We start from the raw sequence: 13,039 nt of genomic DNA, 5'->3' as shown, positions 1-13,039 counted from the left end.
TTTTTTTTGTATGTGGGAGATTGTTGTCAAGCTTATGTTTGTTCGTCTGGTTGTGATTTTGAAGTAGTCTCAAACCGGAGACATTGATGCTTCCCGAATCAATCCCATTGTGGTCTATTCCCCTTCCGTCTTACAGTTTCTTAGGAACTTTGAGATTTGTAGCCTTTAACTTTCCCACAACCGCCCCATTTCCCGACAATGAAATGACCCAAAAGTGATAAAAACATTCGGAACAAACAAACAAACATAAATAAACACACACACACACACACACACACAACAATAAAAGACACGTATAAATGAAATCGTACTGGTCTCTTAGTTTATATATATATGAGAGATTGGAAGGAGATTACTTTACATAATATAGAACGGGACGAACCTTGATATTGTTGGTTTGGATACGATGTAAGATAAATGGCATGTGTTATCGGGTTTTTTAAAAATGTTGTGATTACTTGATGTATCTGACTTACTTATTCCTCTTGACGTGGTTTGTGGAATGCGCTTTGTGTGTGTTCATTTAGGCATTTCACTCTTCTACTTCAAAGTTTAAAACTTAAACAACCCGCCTTTCTTTCCAAACTAATGGATACAATTAAAATATTGCTCTGACAAGGGGCTTATCCTCAGTTATATGACTGGATTTTTATTTTTTTAAAATCTGTTTTCCTGGGTCAATTCTTTTGATTTCCCGTGGTGGGCAGGAGGACACTTGTTGTGTCTTCCATACCCTTTTGTCTATTTTCCGAGTTGCTCTCTGTCTATGTCTTGGAATGAGATTACTTGGTTTTGTCCTTTCCTGCTCAGAGCCCTTGGCTAGGAGGGAAACAGTCAAGTGTATAGTTATAGTTTTGGGAGATGTTTTTTCCTTGTTTATCATCTCTCTGCTGTGAACTATTATTGATTTGAATATATTAATGTAAGTATTTGAGTACCGTATATTCATCTTAGTGGAGACCTGTGCTAATGTCTGGATGATACTTTCAGGCGATCTCAAAATAAGTACACTAATAGTGTGCTCTTGAAATTTTGATCTGTTCCCTTTTTGAACCATTCCCCTTTGTCCTTCTTTTTCCTTGTGTTCTTTTTATGGTAAATCTAGAATGTCTGTCTCATCCCCCCCCCCCCCCTCCCTTCTTTACTGGTGCTTAAAGGACCGAAATGTGTTGTAAGCGCCTTAAAACCATTAAAAACAAAGAAAAAAAATATTTTCACCCATTATTCTCTCTCTCTCTCTCTCTCTCTCTCTCTCTCTCTCTCTCTCTCTCTCTCTCTCTCTCTCTCTCTCCTCTCTCTCTCTCTCTCTCTCTCTCTCTCCTCCTCCTCTCCCTCCCTCCCCCCCCCCCCCCCCCCAATAGAAATTTCGTCTAGAAAAATGCCATTTCCACTGTCCATTCATATAAACTCAAATCATTCATACTATTATTAATTAATCTTATTTTCTATACCTTCTTTTCTTTCCTTTTTAAAATAGCCTAATGGGAATGGTCACGCTGACGGCCATGGTCTGGTTACCATCCGGATGAAGCCCGATGAAAAGGGACGGTTTGGATTCAATGTCAAGGTAAGATATCCTTCACTGTTTTGTGGACGCGGTACATGTATGTTGTGATCACACACACACACACACACACACACACACACACACACACACACACACACACACAGAGAGAGAGAGAGAGAGAGAGAGAGAGAGAGAGAGAGAGAGAGAGAGAGAGAGACCGACCGACCGACCTTATTTATTATATATATCTATCTATCTATCTATCTATCTATCTATCTATCTATCTATCTATCTATCTATCTATCTATCTATCTATCTATCTATCTATATATATATATATATATATATATATATATATATATATATATATATATATATATATATATATAATATATATATATAATTTTATTTTTGTGTGCGGGAAGGCAACACCTGGGCTTCATTCAAAGGTTGGGATGGGAGTGGAGACCTGAACGCGAAACAATTCCAACTTTGATCTATCTCACCATTCGTTCTCACTCTTTGAAGGAAATCCGAATTGTCAAACAGATCAATCGTCAGCTTTTTATTTAATCCCTTTCATAATATAATCACTTACAATGCGTAAATACCATTGTAATATTCTGCATTCCATAGGGTGGGGCGGACCAGGGCATGCCCATCATCGTGTCCCGCGTTGCCCCCAACACACCCGCTGACCTGGCCATCCCTCGACTCAACGAAGGAGATCAGGTACTCCTCATAAATGGACGTGACGTGTCGCAACACACTCACGAGCAGGTGAGTGCAGATAGCCGTCAATGGAATTAATAACATTCGCTACATTCGTGTTCATTGTTTCCTTTGTATGTTTCAGTAAAACATTTTTTTGTCTGTCTACCTATTTTCTTTCCACATTTGGAGGCAGTATTATGTATGTTGTTGTTTTTTTCCTTTCCTCCTTTGTGACGCCTGCAATCTTACAGTATTTTCAAAGAATAAAGGCGAATTTCTCTGACTGTCAATCTTCTGATATTTAAGGCCAATTGTTTCTATTCAACTTATGAAGTTGGACCATTTGGTTAAAAATTCAATCAATTAGGTTAATGATTCATTTATTAATTTTAAAAATTAAAAAAAAAATTATTTCTAATTTTCTATTGAAATATAATAAAAACAAAACAAAACAAGAGTCAATTATGGTTATGCTTTCTTACAGCCCCTTTTAGTATGTGTCAATGGTGAAAAGTTTAAAAACACGTGTTGCATTTTCGTTCTTCCAATACTATTTGTCAAATCAAGTGTTTTGCAATCAATCCTTTAAAAAATATAACCATATCCACAGGTTGTCATGTTTATCAAAGCATCAAGGGAGACTCACTCCGGAGAATTAGCTTTGGTTGTGCGACCCAATGGTAAGATTGATACATTTGGTCTTTAAAACATTGTTATTTAAAAACTCTTTTATTCATCACATGTATATGCCCTAACCACAGCAAATAAGGTAATGAGAATGCTGTATAAAGTATCCTCAAGTATTTTGATACGGTCATTCACTTCTGTTCTTCACTTTTTTTTTTTTGTGTGTGGAAAGGGGGTGGGGGTTGGGGGGGGGGGGGGGGGGGGAGAAGAAGAAGGAAGAGAGAAGAGTAGTAGTCTTTGATTTAATTTTAGGCAATGGATTTAACTTCCCTGCCTCCTCCTCCTCCTCCTCTCCCCTCCCCTCTCTTCCCACCTATGAATTCTTCAGATTCTAATATTGGACTCATAAAGAAAAGGCAAAAAATGGATAATTGAATGATTAATAATAAAAAACAAAAAACAAACCCACACACACGAAAAACAAGCAAACAATGAAATAACACACTGAAGTGTATACTGTTTTTAAAATGGCTTATTCAAAAGTGTCACAAATATTTACAACTTATCTTTATAATTATATCCACCAGTGTATGTGAGCGAAGACCAGCCGGATGAGCCAGACTTTTCCTACATCCCAGAAACCCACCAAATCGCCTCTTCTTCCACCAGCCCCAATACTCTAGACTCATCCCTTGTCTTACTACAGGAAAGTTTAGAGAGTGAGGCAGCCATAGCTCAATTTGAAGTAGGTTTTCTCCTTTGTTTTACTCTTTCTCACATTCATTCTTTCTTCTAGTTTTTGTCTGAACCTTCTCGAGAGTGCTTAGTTAATAGATAGTCCATCTCTAATTTAGATGTATTAAATCCTGTACATATATAATACATATATATGAGTAAAGCTTGTCATTAGTTGTTAATGACCTTGCTTTGTATCTTTAACCAGGGATCTCAATACACAGACCTTTAATTACTCATCTGTGAACGAATATCTGGTGTAAGGGAACGATGGATGTTTTCAGTATCTGTCAAAAGGGCCACCAATTAGTGAATTTGTACAGATGAAATGGATTCTTGGTTTTTATATAGCCTGCTGGAGGAATTAAATTTGTGAAGCGTGTAGAGTATGGAATGCGTTGATAATCTGCCATACAAATGAAATGTTGCTCTATATTTATATCATTCTATTTGGGTCAAGCCAGTTGCTGATAAAAACATTGGTTTCTGTGGTTGTAAATAATTACTTCAAACCTTTAAAGATGTCATTTGTAATAATTCATCCTAAACATCCTTCCACCTTTATGATGGTTTTCCTTTTATTTTGGTTTCTTCACCCAGCAATTATATCGTAAAAAGCCCGGATTGACTTTAAATGCTGCCCGGCAAGATGCTAATATTGTAAAGAACAGATACAGAGATATTTCACCATGTAAGTAGTATTTATACCCTCTCTACCTATTCTTAAATCATCTATCAATATCAAATCGTGGATTTTAAAAACTATGCTTTATATTTTAAAATATTAGTTTCAAGACATTTGTAAAGACAAGGTTAAGATTGTTTACTGGACATAGAAGAAAAAAAGTATTTAATGTTGAATTTTCGCAGAGGTCCCACAGAATTGATATGAAATTGGAGTAAAATTTAATAAGTTTGCCAGTAAATACAAGGAAAAAGAAGAAATAAAAGCAAGCATAAAAAGAACGCAAAAAAAAAAAAAAACAAAAAAAAAAAAAAAATCCAACAAAACAAAACAAAAGCAAAAAATCAGGAAGAAACCTTTCCAAAAATATATTTCAAAGAACAGGCCTTATCTCTTATTGCCCAGATACCAACTTCATTTTAACATACTATCTTATCTAATATTATAAATTGTTATAAATTTGTTTTAAAATTTTTAAATACTGACATTATTTTTAGAAATAAGAATGATTGACTTACCAATATTACATTTTTTCTTCAGATGATCAAACCAGAGTTATCTTGAAAAGAGGAGCAAACGGTGATTATATCAATGCCAATTATGTCAATGTGAGTATAACGTAATCCTTGGAATAACTCTCTCCCTACCGGACATTTTCAAGATTTTCTCCAAAACTCCACACCCAACTTACACAAAAATATATTTCCCCCCCCTAAAACACAAAAGCAATAAGTTCTGGCTATGTATTTTTTTCTCTTTTCTTTTATTTTTTCTACTCATTAATCGAGGTCTACAACACAATGTTGAATTTTTATAACTATAATTTACATTTTTCATAAAATTTTGTGATGTACAGAAGAATCAGAATGAGAAAAATGCTGGCTGTGGTTGGTAAGGAGTGGGTTAAAATGTGATATGAATTTTGGCTTTGAATGTCGTCTTGTGGTATAACGGTCATCTTTGGACTTGTCAAGTCCTGCTGTGGGCAGTGCAGAGTCATACCTGCATACTTTCAAGTCCTTTGGTGCCATTGGATCCAAGTTTCCATAGCGTAAAAGGGATAATAGCAATTGCTTGCTATCCTTCGGATAGGATGCTAGTTTATCGTAAAGTAAATTCCGCCAAATCTAACAGGCTACAATCAATACACTGAATACAATGAATACACTGCTGGGTAGACAGGGGGGCTTGGTCCCTTTGTGTGTGAAGCGTGTGCTCTACCAACTGAGCTATCGGACCCCCATACTTATACAGATCGTCTGTAATTTTTATGGAAATTAGGTGACAATTAGGGTTAATGTTAGACCGTGTTGAGCCATGATTGTGGCTTTAGAACCAAGTTTCTCTATTGAGTCGGGTTACATCGCTTAAATTTATCTGGCCAATAAAACCTGCTCCTCTACTCTCACGAAGGTATCAAACTTTGTTTTGCTGACAACAATGGATGTCGCTTTGTAGTTATGCATTATTTTGAATTATTTTTTTTCTCTCCCTAAAAGTTTATTTATTTATTAAAATTTTTTTTTTTATATCACATGATTCTCTCTTATATAGTAATAAGTGAACACATATATTGCATTGCTTTCATTTGTCATGCTAAAAACATGAACATTGCTGTTAATTTTTCTCATTCTCTTTGTAAGACATACGATTTTTCTATTTTTGATGATATTTGTTCCTTTTGACTGACTTTTTTTTCATGTTGTTGGAAAAAAATTTCATGGCAAATCTATGAGCTAAATGACCTTTATATCTGAACAAATCGAAGTTATCGTACTTTCATCTTATTTGTTGTGAAGTATCTTTACCAAACTGTATAGTTATAGGTAGTTTTGATGAGACATATATTATCTACGATTTTTTGGGACACACTGTATAAAATTCGAAGCATTTTGCGTGCACTAACCTTTTTCTTTGCACTTTAAAGTTGAGTTTTTATATAGCGCAAAATCCATTAAACGTACTCAAAGCGCTTTACAAAGGGTCCCTGACCAACAGCAACAGGTAACATATAGAACGAAACACGATGCCTGTCAGGCGATAATAAAATTTTTTCAGACAGAGACAACGCTGTTAACGGCCAGGTACTCATTTTACACTGAGTACAGTGAGAGAATGTGAGTAAAGGGTCTTTTCCAAGGACTCAGCTATGCTCCAAGCGAGGCTCGAACCCAGGACTGTCATACCACTAAACCACATATTAAGAGGGTTAATAATTCAATTGCTGCATTTGCAAGTATTTGGCATGATTTTACTTCACTAATATAATTTTGTGTAGGAGATAATGCATTATTAAAAACCTTAAATGTCTTTGTTTCAGATGGAGATACAAGGATCAGGTATTGTGAACCGTTACATAGCAGCCCAGGGCCCCCTTCCAAACACGTGCACGGACTTTTGGCAGGTTGGTGCTGGTACATTTTACCTGTTTTGCTGAGTTAATGAATTGTACAATTTATGGTGATTAAGTTATTTATTTATTTATTTTTTCATTGTAGTTTAAATTTTTGTTGTTGTTGTTGCTGTTGCTGCTGTGACTATTGTTGTTGGTGTTGTAGTTGTAGTTGGTGGTGCTGCTTTTGCAGTTGTTGTTGTTGTTATTTGTTGCTTTATAAAAACACCTAACAATTATATAATAATTTTGTTTTCAATTACAGTTGAGGTTTTTTAAGATATGATGTATGAAATTGATATTAATGATGAATCCGTAATTCGATTTTTTCAACTTATCTCCATGTAGATGGTGTGGGAACAGCAGTCTTCCTTGGTCGTGATGTTGACAACAAAAGTGGAAAGAGGAAGAGTAAAATGCCATCAGTATTGGCCGCAGCTTTATGAAACGGAAGATTTTGGAGTCCTGCAGATCACATGTGTTAAAGAGGAGGAAACATACTCCTTTGCCTTCCGAGAATTCAACCTGACGCACGTGGAAACCAGTGAAGAGCGTCATATTCGCCACATGCAGTACATAGCCTGGCCAGATCATGGTGTACCCGATGACCCTAGTGACTTTTTACATTTTGTTATACGTGTACGCCAAAATAGAGAAGGAATGGTGGAGCCTACAATAGTTCATTGCAGGTACAGAATTTATTATTTCCACTGACAGAAAAAATATTGTTTCATTTTTATCCATTTAGAGGATTATTTTTCTATCTCTCCAAATTTTGAAAGTGATAAAGAAACCAATAAACACTTAAGTGTGGTTTGAATAAAATTTATGTTGATCACTATATTGATAGAATATTTTTAATTAAAAAAAAAAGCAACTAAAATCATAAAACAAGGCAAACAACGAAAACAGCAACAGCAGCAGAGCTGTAGCAGCAATAATAGCAACAACAATAACAATATGGAAGGTAATAAGAAAACTAAAGTTGTTGTTGTATTTGTTGCTTTATAATAACACCTAACAATTATATAATGTTTCAAAAAATCCCTTTTCATTGAATCAAATGTTATTGTGACTAAGATTGGATCAGATTAGATCAGTGCTGAGAAGGGGAAATGTATTCAAATGCATACACCTTATACTTCCTCAATTTGGCTCCTTTCAGTGCTGGGATTGGAAGAACTGGAGTACTCATTACCATGGAAACCGCAATGTGTCTTATAGAATCAAACCAGCCTGTATACCCTCTATCTATAGTCCGGCAAATGAGAGATCAACGGGCTATGCTTATACAAACTTCTGTAAGTTCATTCATTAAGGAGAAGTAGATTTTGAAATCTGAATATCTTGTTCTCTCTCTCTCTTTCTCTCTTTCTCTCCCCTCTCTCTCTCTCTCTCTCTCTCTCTCTCTCTCTCTCTCTCTCTCTCTCTCTCTCTCTCTCGCTTTCTCTCTCTGTCTCTCTCTCTTGCTCTCTCTCTCTCTTCTCTCTGTCTCTCTATTTCTCTCTTTCTCTCTATCTTTCTCTCTCTCTCTTCTCTCTCTGTCTCTCTCTTTCTCTCTCTCTCTCTCTCTCTCTCTCTCTCTCTCTCTCTGTCTCTCTCTCTTCTCTCTCTCTCTTTCTCTCTCTCTTCTCTCTCTCTCTCTCTCTCTCTCTCTCTTTCTCTCTCTCTCTCTCTCTCTCTCTCTCTCTCTCTCTCTCTCTCTCTCTCTCTCTCTCTCTCTCTCTCTCTCTCTCTCTCTCTCTCATACTACAATTTAAGGAAGATGGCAACATTTTTTCATTTTTAGTTCTAGACTGATTTAACACTAGTCAAATAGATAAATAAATATTGAATTTATAAAGAATGGAATGCATAGATTATTGCATTTTACAGTGAATTTTTGTTTATTGTATACATAAATACAATATTTATGTATTGTACGATGGAATCCACATAAAACTAACATCTGCTTAAAGTGATCACCTCTTATTGGTCCCTAATTTTCTGGGTTTTTATTATTTTTTTTCATCTAAGTGTGCCTTGTTGATAATTGATAAAATCAACCTGTATTTCTGGTCCTTCTTCCTTTGAGGCCAAAGCTTCAAATTGAAGATTTAAATGGCCTGTTTGTTGTCTCATGAGCAAGCAGATCTGGTGATGGACAATGATGTTCTAAACCATTCCACTGAGACGGACTGTTTCATAATGGTTTGAAGAGAGTTCCAGGTCCTGATGGTGGAGGTGAAAAAATAAATAAAGATGTGCGTTCATTCGGGAGTATGGAATGACGAAAGACAGTCCAGCAGTTTGTTGGCTTTATCAGAATCCCACTGTACATTTATTCATTCATTCATAATTTTATATTCTTTTTATTTTCTTTCTCAAACAATAAAACAGAGTCAATTCAAATTTGTTTGCGAGGCAATTCTACGTGTATATCATGGTGAGTAACCGACATATTTGTCTTATTTTGTATTCAAATCTAAAGCCATTGTTTAGTTATAGTTTAATTGAAAATGAGAAGATTAATGCATACACAAACCGACAAAGAAATAAAGATAAGTACCAGCAATTTGTGGTTGTCGATTTTTTCTTCTTCTTCCTTTCTAAAGAGATGAAGTGAGTGTTAGGTAAAGAGTAATGATTCAGGAATTGGGTAAAGTTGTGTGCTGCGATACCAATTAAAAGATTGCCTCCATTTTATTTTGATGGAGAAATTTTTATCCTCCTTTCTTTAATTATATTTTCTAAACAATTAATGTGTGTTGAGGATTGAGTGAAGGTGGATTACTTTGAACTGTGTATGAATTAAAAATCACTGATTGGTTTAGACATTTTGGAATCATTTCTTTCATAATATGTCTGTTAGCGCAACATTCTAACTGATTAATTTGGAAAGAGAATAATTATATATTTCATGATTTGTCTGTTAGTGCAATATCCAAACAAGATGAAAATAATTTATTGTCATCTTTGGCTCCTCAATATGGTAAAACCTCAAACCAAAATGACATGATGAAATTTGAAAAAAAATGTCGAGGGACACCTATGATAATATTATACCTAGTATTTATTATGCTTATTCCCTGAACCGTCCCTTAAGTCTCTCCTTACCAACCATTTTCAGAATTTTTCCAAAAATGTCCTTTCTATCCAACACAAAAATTGATTTTTTACTCTCAAATTCAGAAGCAATGAGGGCATACAACTAGACATAATTATATGCAGCAAAATGAACTTTGCGTAACAAAAATAAGTTTTACAATTACAACGAATATTTTTCTTAAATTTTGTGATGTGTGAAACAAATTTGAAAAGAAAATTTTTCATTGAATAGTAAAGAATGTGACAATTTTTCTGTTGTTGGCAATGAGAGGGTTAAATTAAAACCAAATTGTTTTGCCAAGCTGAAATGAATTGTTTTAAAATCACACGTTTTTCTTGTCTCAAGATCAATAATATTATGTATATTTTATTGTTTTTATTTTCTCGTCCTCCAAATCAGAGGGCCTTGTCAAACCCCATGAAGATTACAGAAGATGAGGCTGAATGGACAAGTGTTATTTTCCTAACATGTGTTTAACATACAATCGGTGTTCAAGCTACTAATGCAGCCAGGAGAATACTGGCAGTATACAGATCTTGCTGCAGCCGTAGGATGGTTTTAGTGTCCAGAGGGATTCAGTGAACATGAGCTTAATAAACCTCGACAACGTGTCCATTCCCCTAACTGCCAACATACATACATACATACTCTGTTGTATGGTGTGAGATACGTTTGTGAAATAGAACACAAACCACCAAGATACTCGTGATGAAAGAAAGAAAGAAAGCCCGCCTCTTCATTCATTCATATTATTCTTGTTGTAGTTGGACAACTTGAAAACCCACAATGCCTGGATGTTGTTGTTTTCTGTAACAGCATGGTGTGCTTTCATTCTATTTTGTGTTAACATTATTATTAATATTATAATTGTTATTTCCTATATTTTAATGGGCTATGATCTTGTTTTAAATTTTGTTTTTTTTTAAAATTCGCTCAAGTGTTCTTTTTATTATGTTTGTAATTACTTTATTTAAAGACTTGAAATTGAAAACAGCGAGGAAAACAAACCCCTGCCTTACAAAAGGTAACAAGAAATATTGGTGTTGAGATATATCTCCACTAAAAATAAAGAAAGAAGGAATTCACAATTGAAAAAGAGAAGACCATGAGAATTAACTACGTGGGAACTAAAGTTGAACTTGAATCAATCCAGGGATTTCATGCATTGTCCTAAATTCTAATTGTTTCGTAATTGTTAAGCACATTTTAGGGTATCAATTTATTTTCTTTTTGATTAATAGCAATAGTCAATTTTGTTTTTGTTTTTTAAAATACTTTGTTATGGTATATTATTCAAGGCAAGTTTTGTGATTAGTCTTTATCATTTGCATTGTCCGAATCCCATCCCCAGCAGTCTCATTCTTATACCAGCCACATTGGTATTTTTGATAAAACAAAAAGTAGAAAAAGCCGTCTTAAAACTGAAGGTTATGTATATATATATCCATTTGAATTGAACCCTCAGAAAACAAATATATAAACCTTTTTATATATAGTCAAAATAATAAGTTTTAAATTTGAATCTTTTTATTCTGATCAATTATTTTTTCTTGGGTTGTATTTGATAGTGAGCTATTTATCAATCAATTACAGCATTAGGCAATAGATATAGTTACAGGCAACCTATTTTATCTTTGGCGTTGCTGATTTTAAAGCAGTTCATGGTTGTCATTAAATAATGAGAAAAAATAAGAAGAAACTGAAGTTTATGTTTTCACATTCCGAAAAGAAATAGATCGTCAATGAAAATGGCAAATTAATCTTTATTTGAATTAACTGTAGATACTGGATTCATGTACATGAACCTTTCGTACATCTACAGTCATTTTCAGTTTTGTGAAGAGATCTGTAAAGTTGACACTCTAGTTTTAATGATTGCATAATAAATAAAACATTTCTTGACAGCTTTTTTAAAGTGGACATTAAACTCTTCGAGGCGGTATACTGTGAAAAGCATTGAGTAATTATGAATGTAACAGCTTCAAAAGAACAATAATGCTTAATATGGAATATTCAAGGCTCAAATCTCATCTTCAGCTAACAATGAAAAACAATTAAACAATAATACTTCACACATGAAATCTGCTAAAAATTGTCTTTGTTGTTGGCTGAAGGAGAGTTTTGAGCCCAACACTGGGCATTGAATGTTTTAAAAAAGTCTTTTATAAAGCTGTTTTATAATTATGACCTTGAAAGGAAAATCTAACTTAAATTTTGTGGGTTGTAAGGTGCTGATACAACCCGAACATACTGGGTGGGGTTCCCTACAACAACAAAACAAACAACCCGAACCTATATCAAAGGCACTGTTTAATTAAAAAGGAAAACCAAAACAAACCATCAAACAATGCATTTGACTATTCCTTTCCAATCCCATCATTAGAACTGTGATTTGATTCTCCTCGGCTATTTTACACTCGAGAGAACGTTCTACTGAAAGTGTTTGTAAAATAACCTACACCATTGGCTATGAAGAGTATTTGATTTAATTTTGTGGGGATGGAGATTGCCGTTTTATAACTTTAAATTGTGTGAGTTTTGTCCCTTAGATAGTGAGTTGTCTTTTACTAGAAATAATGCTGTGTCAAAAATTCAAGGCTACCTCAATTGTTTAAAGCCAAGTCATTAATATTTAATGATTTACATTTGTTTCCTTTTTTGTTTTTTGGTGTGTTTAGTTTGTTTTTATTAGTGATGTTTATGTTTAGTTTGTTTGTTTTTATTAGTGATGGTTTAGCATAATCAATGACGAACACTCAGGGGAATAAGTAAAAGAAAATAACGGAGGTGAAAAAGGAGGAGGAGGAGGAGGAGGGGGGGGGGGGGGGGGGGGGGGGGGGGGGGGGGGGGAAAGAGAAGAAGTGAGGAAGGAATGAATAGTGAAGGAACCACTAGATTTGAGGTGTGATGATATGAATATTGCTCGGTATCAGTACTTACTAAAGGACAATTAATATTTTAACAAAATATGTATTACTGATGTGTTGTAATGTGAAATAAGTGAATAAATAAATTTAATAAGAAAAAGTCATTCATTATGGAGCGTCCAGTGTCCATTTTGAAAATATCACTATTTGAAAAAATAATAGTAAGCCTCTATAGTAATGCTTACTAATATATTTTTATACATGAAGGAAAGAATGTTTGTTTCTCTGTACTGTGTATATTTCGATATTTATGTTTGTAGGACTGTGTACTGGGATTAAACAAGCCAAGTGAAGAGCTATGTAGAGAAATTAAATGAGAATGAATGTATATATTGTGCATGTGTGTTTGTGTGTGCGTGTGTGT

At 34.5% G+C, this 13,039-nt stretch overlaps 1 protein-coding gene across 8 annotated transcripts in view; it reads left to right on the top strand.

Moving 5' to 3' along the window:
- LOC144965779 (tyrosine-protein phosphatase non-receptor type 4-like) overlaps positions 1-12,745 on the top strand; it is a 90,763-nt gene extending 78,018 nt beyond the window's left edge. For all 8 annotated transcript variants that reach the window (XM_078901479.1, XM_078901484.1, XM_078901481.1 and 5 more), the window contains 11 exons: positions 1,478-1,567; positions 2,144-2,287; positions 2,832-2,901; positions 3,436-3,593; positions 4,184-4,274; positions 4,809-4,876; positions 6,589-6,672; positions 7,009-7,349; positions 7,826-7,961; positions 9,040-9,085; positions 10,148-12,745. In XM_078901479.1, coding sequence (XP_078757605.1) covers positions 1,478-1,567; positions 2,144-2,287; positions 2,832-2,901; positions 3,436-3,593; positions 4,184-4,274; positions 4,809-4,876; positions 6,589-6,672; positions 7,009-7,349; positions 7,826-7,961; positions 9,040-9,085; positions 10,148-10,185 — 1,266 coding nt within the window. In that variant the 3' untranslated portion in view covers positions 10,186-12,745. The remainder of the gene's footprint in view (positions 1-1,477; positions 1,568-2,143; positions 2,288-2,831; positions 2,902-3,435; positions 3,594-4,183; positions 4,275-4,808; positions 4,877-6,588; positions 6,673-7,008; positions 7,350-7,825; positions 7,962-9,039; positions 9,086-10,147) is intronic.
- Positions 12,746-13,039: the final 294 nt, after the last annotated feature.

The sequence above is a fragment of the Berghia stephanieae genome, chromosome 2 (genome assembly GCF_034508935.2).
Source record: "Berghia stephanieae isolate SIO BIC M18660-M18661 chromosome 2, UCSD_Bste_1.3, whole genome shotgun sequence".
NCBI classification, from domain to species: domain Eukaryota; kingdom Metazoa; phylum Mollusca; class Gastropoda; order Nudibranchia; family Aeolidiidae; genus Berghia; species Berghia stephanieae.
The sequence above is the reverse complement of the archived record's forward strand: the minus strand, read 5'-3'. Positions and strand labels throughout refer to the sequence as shown.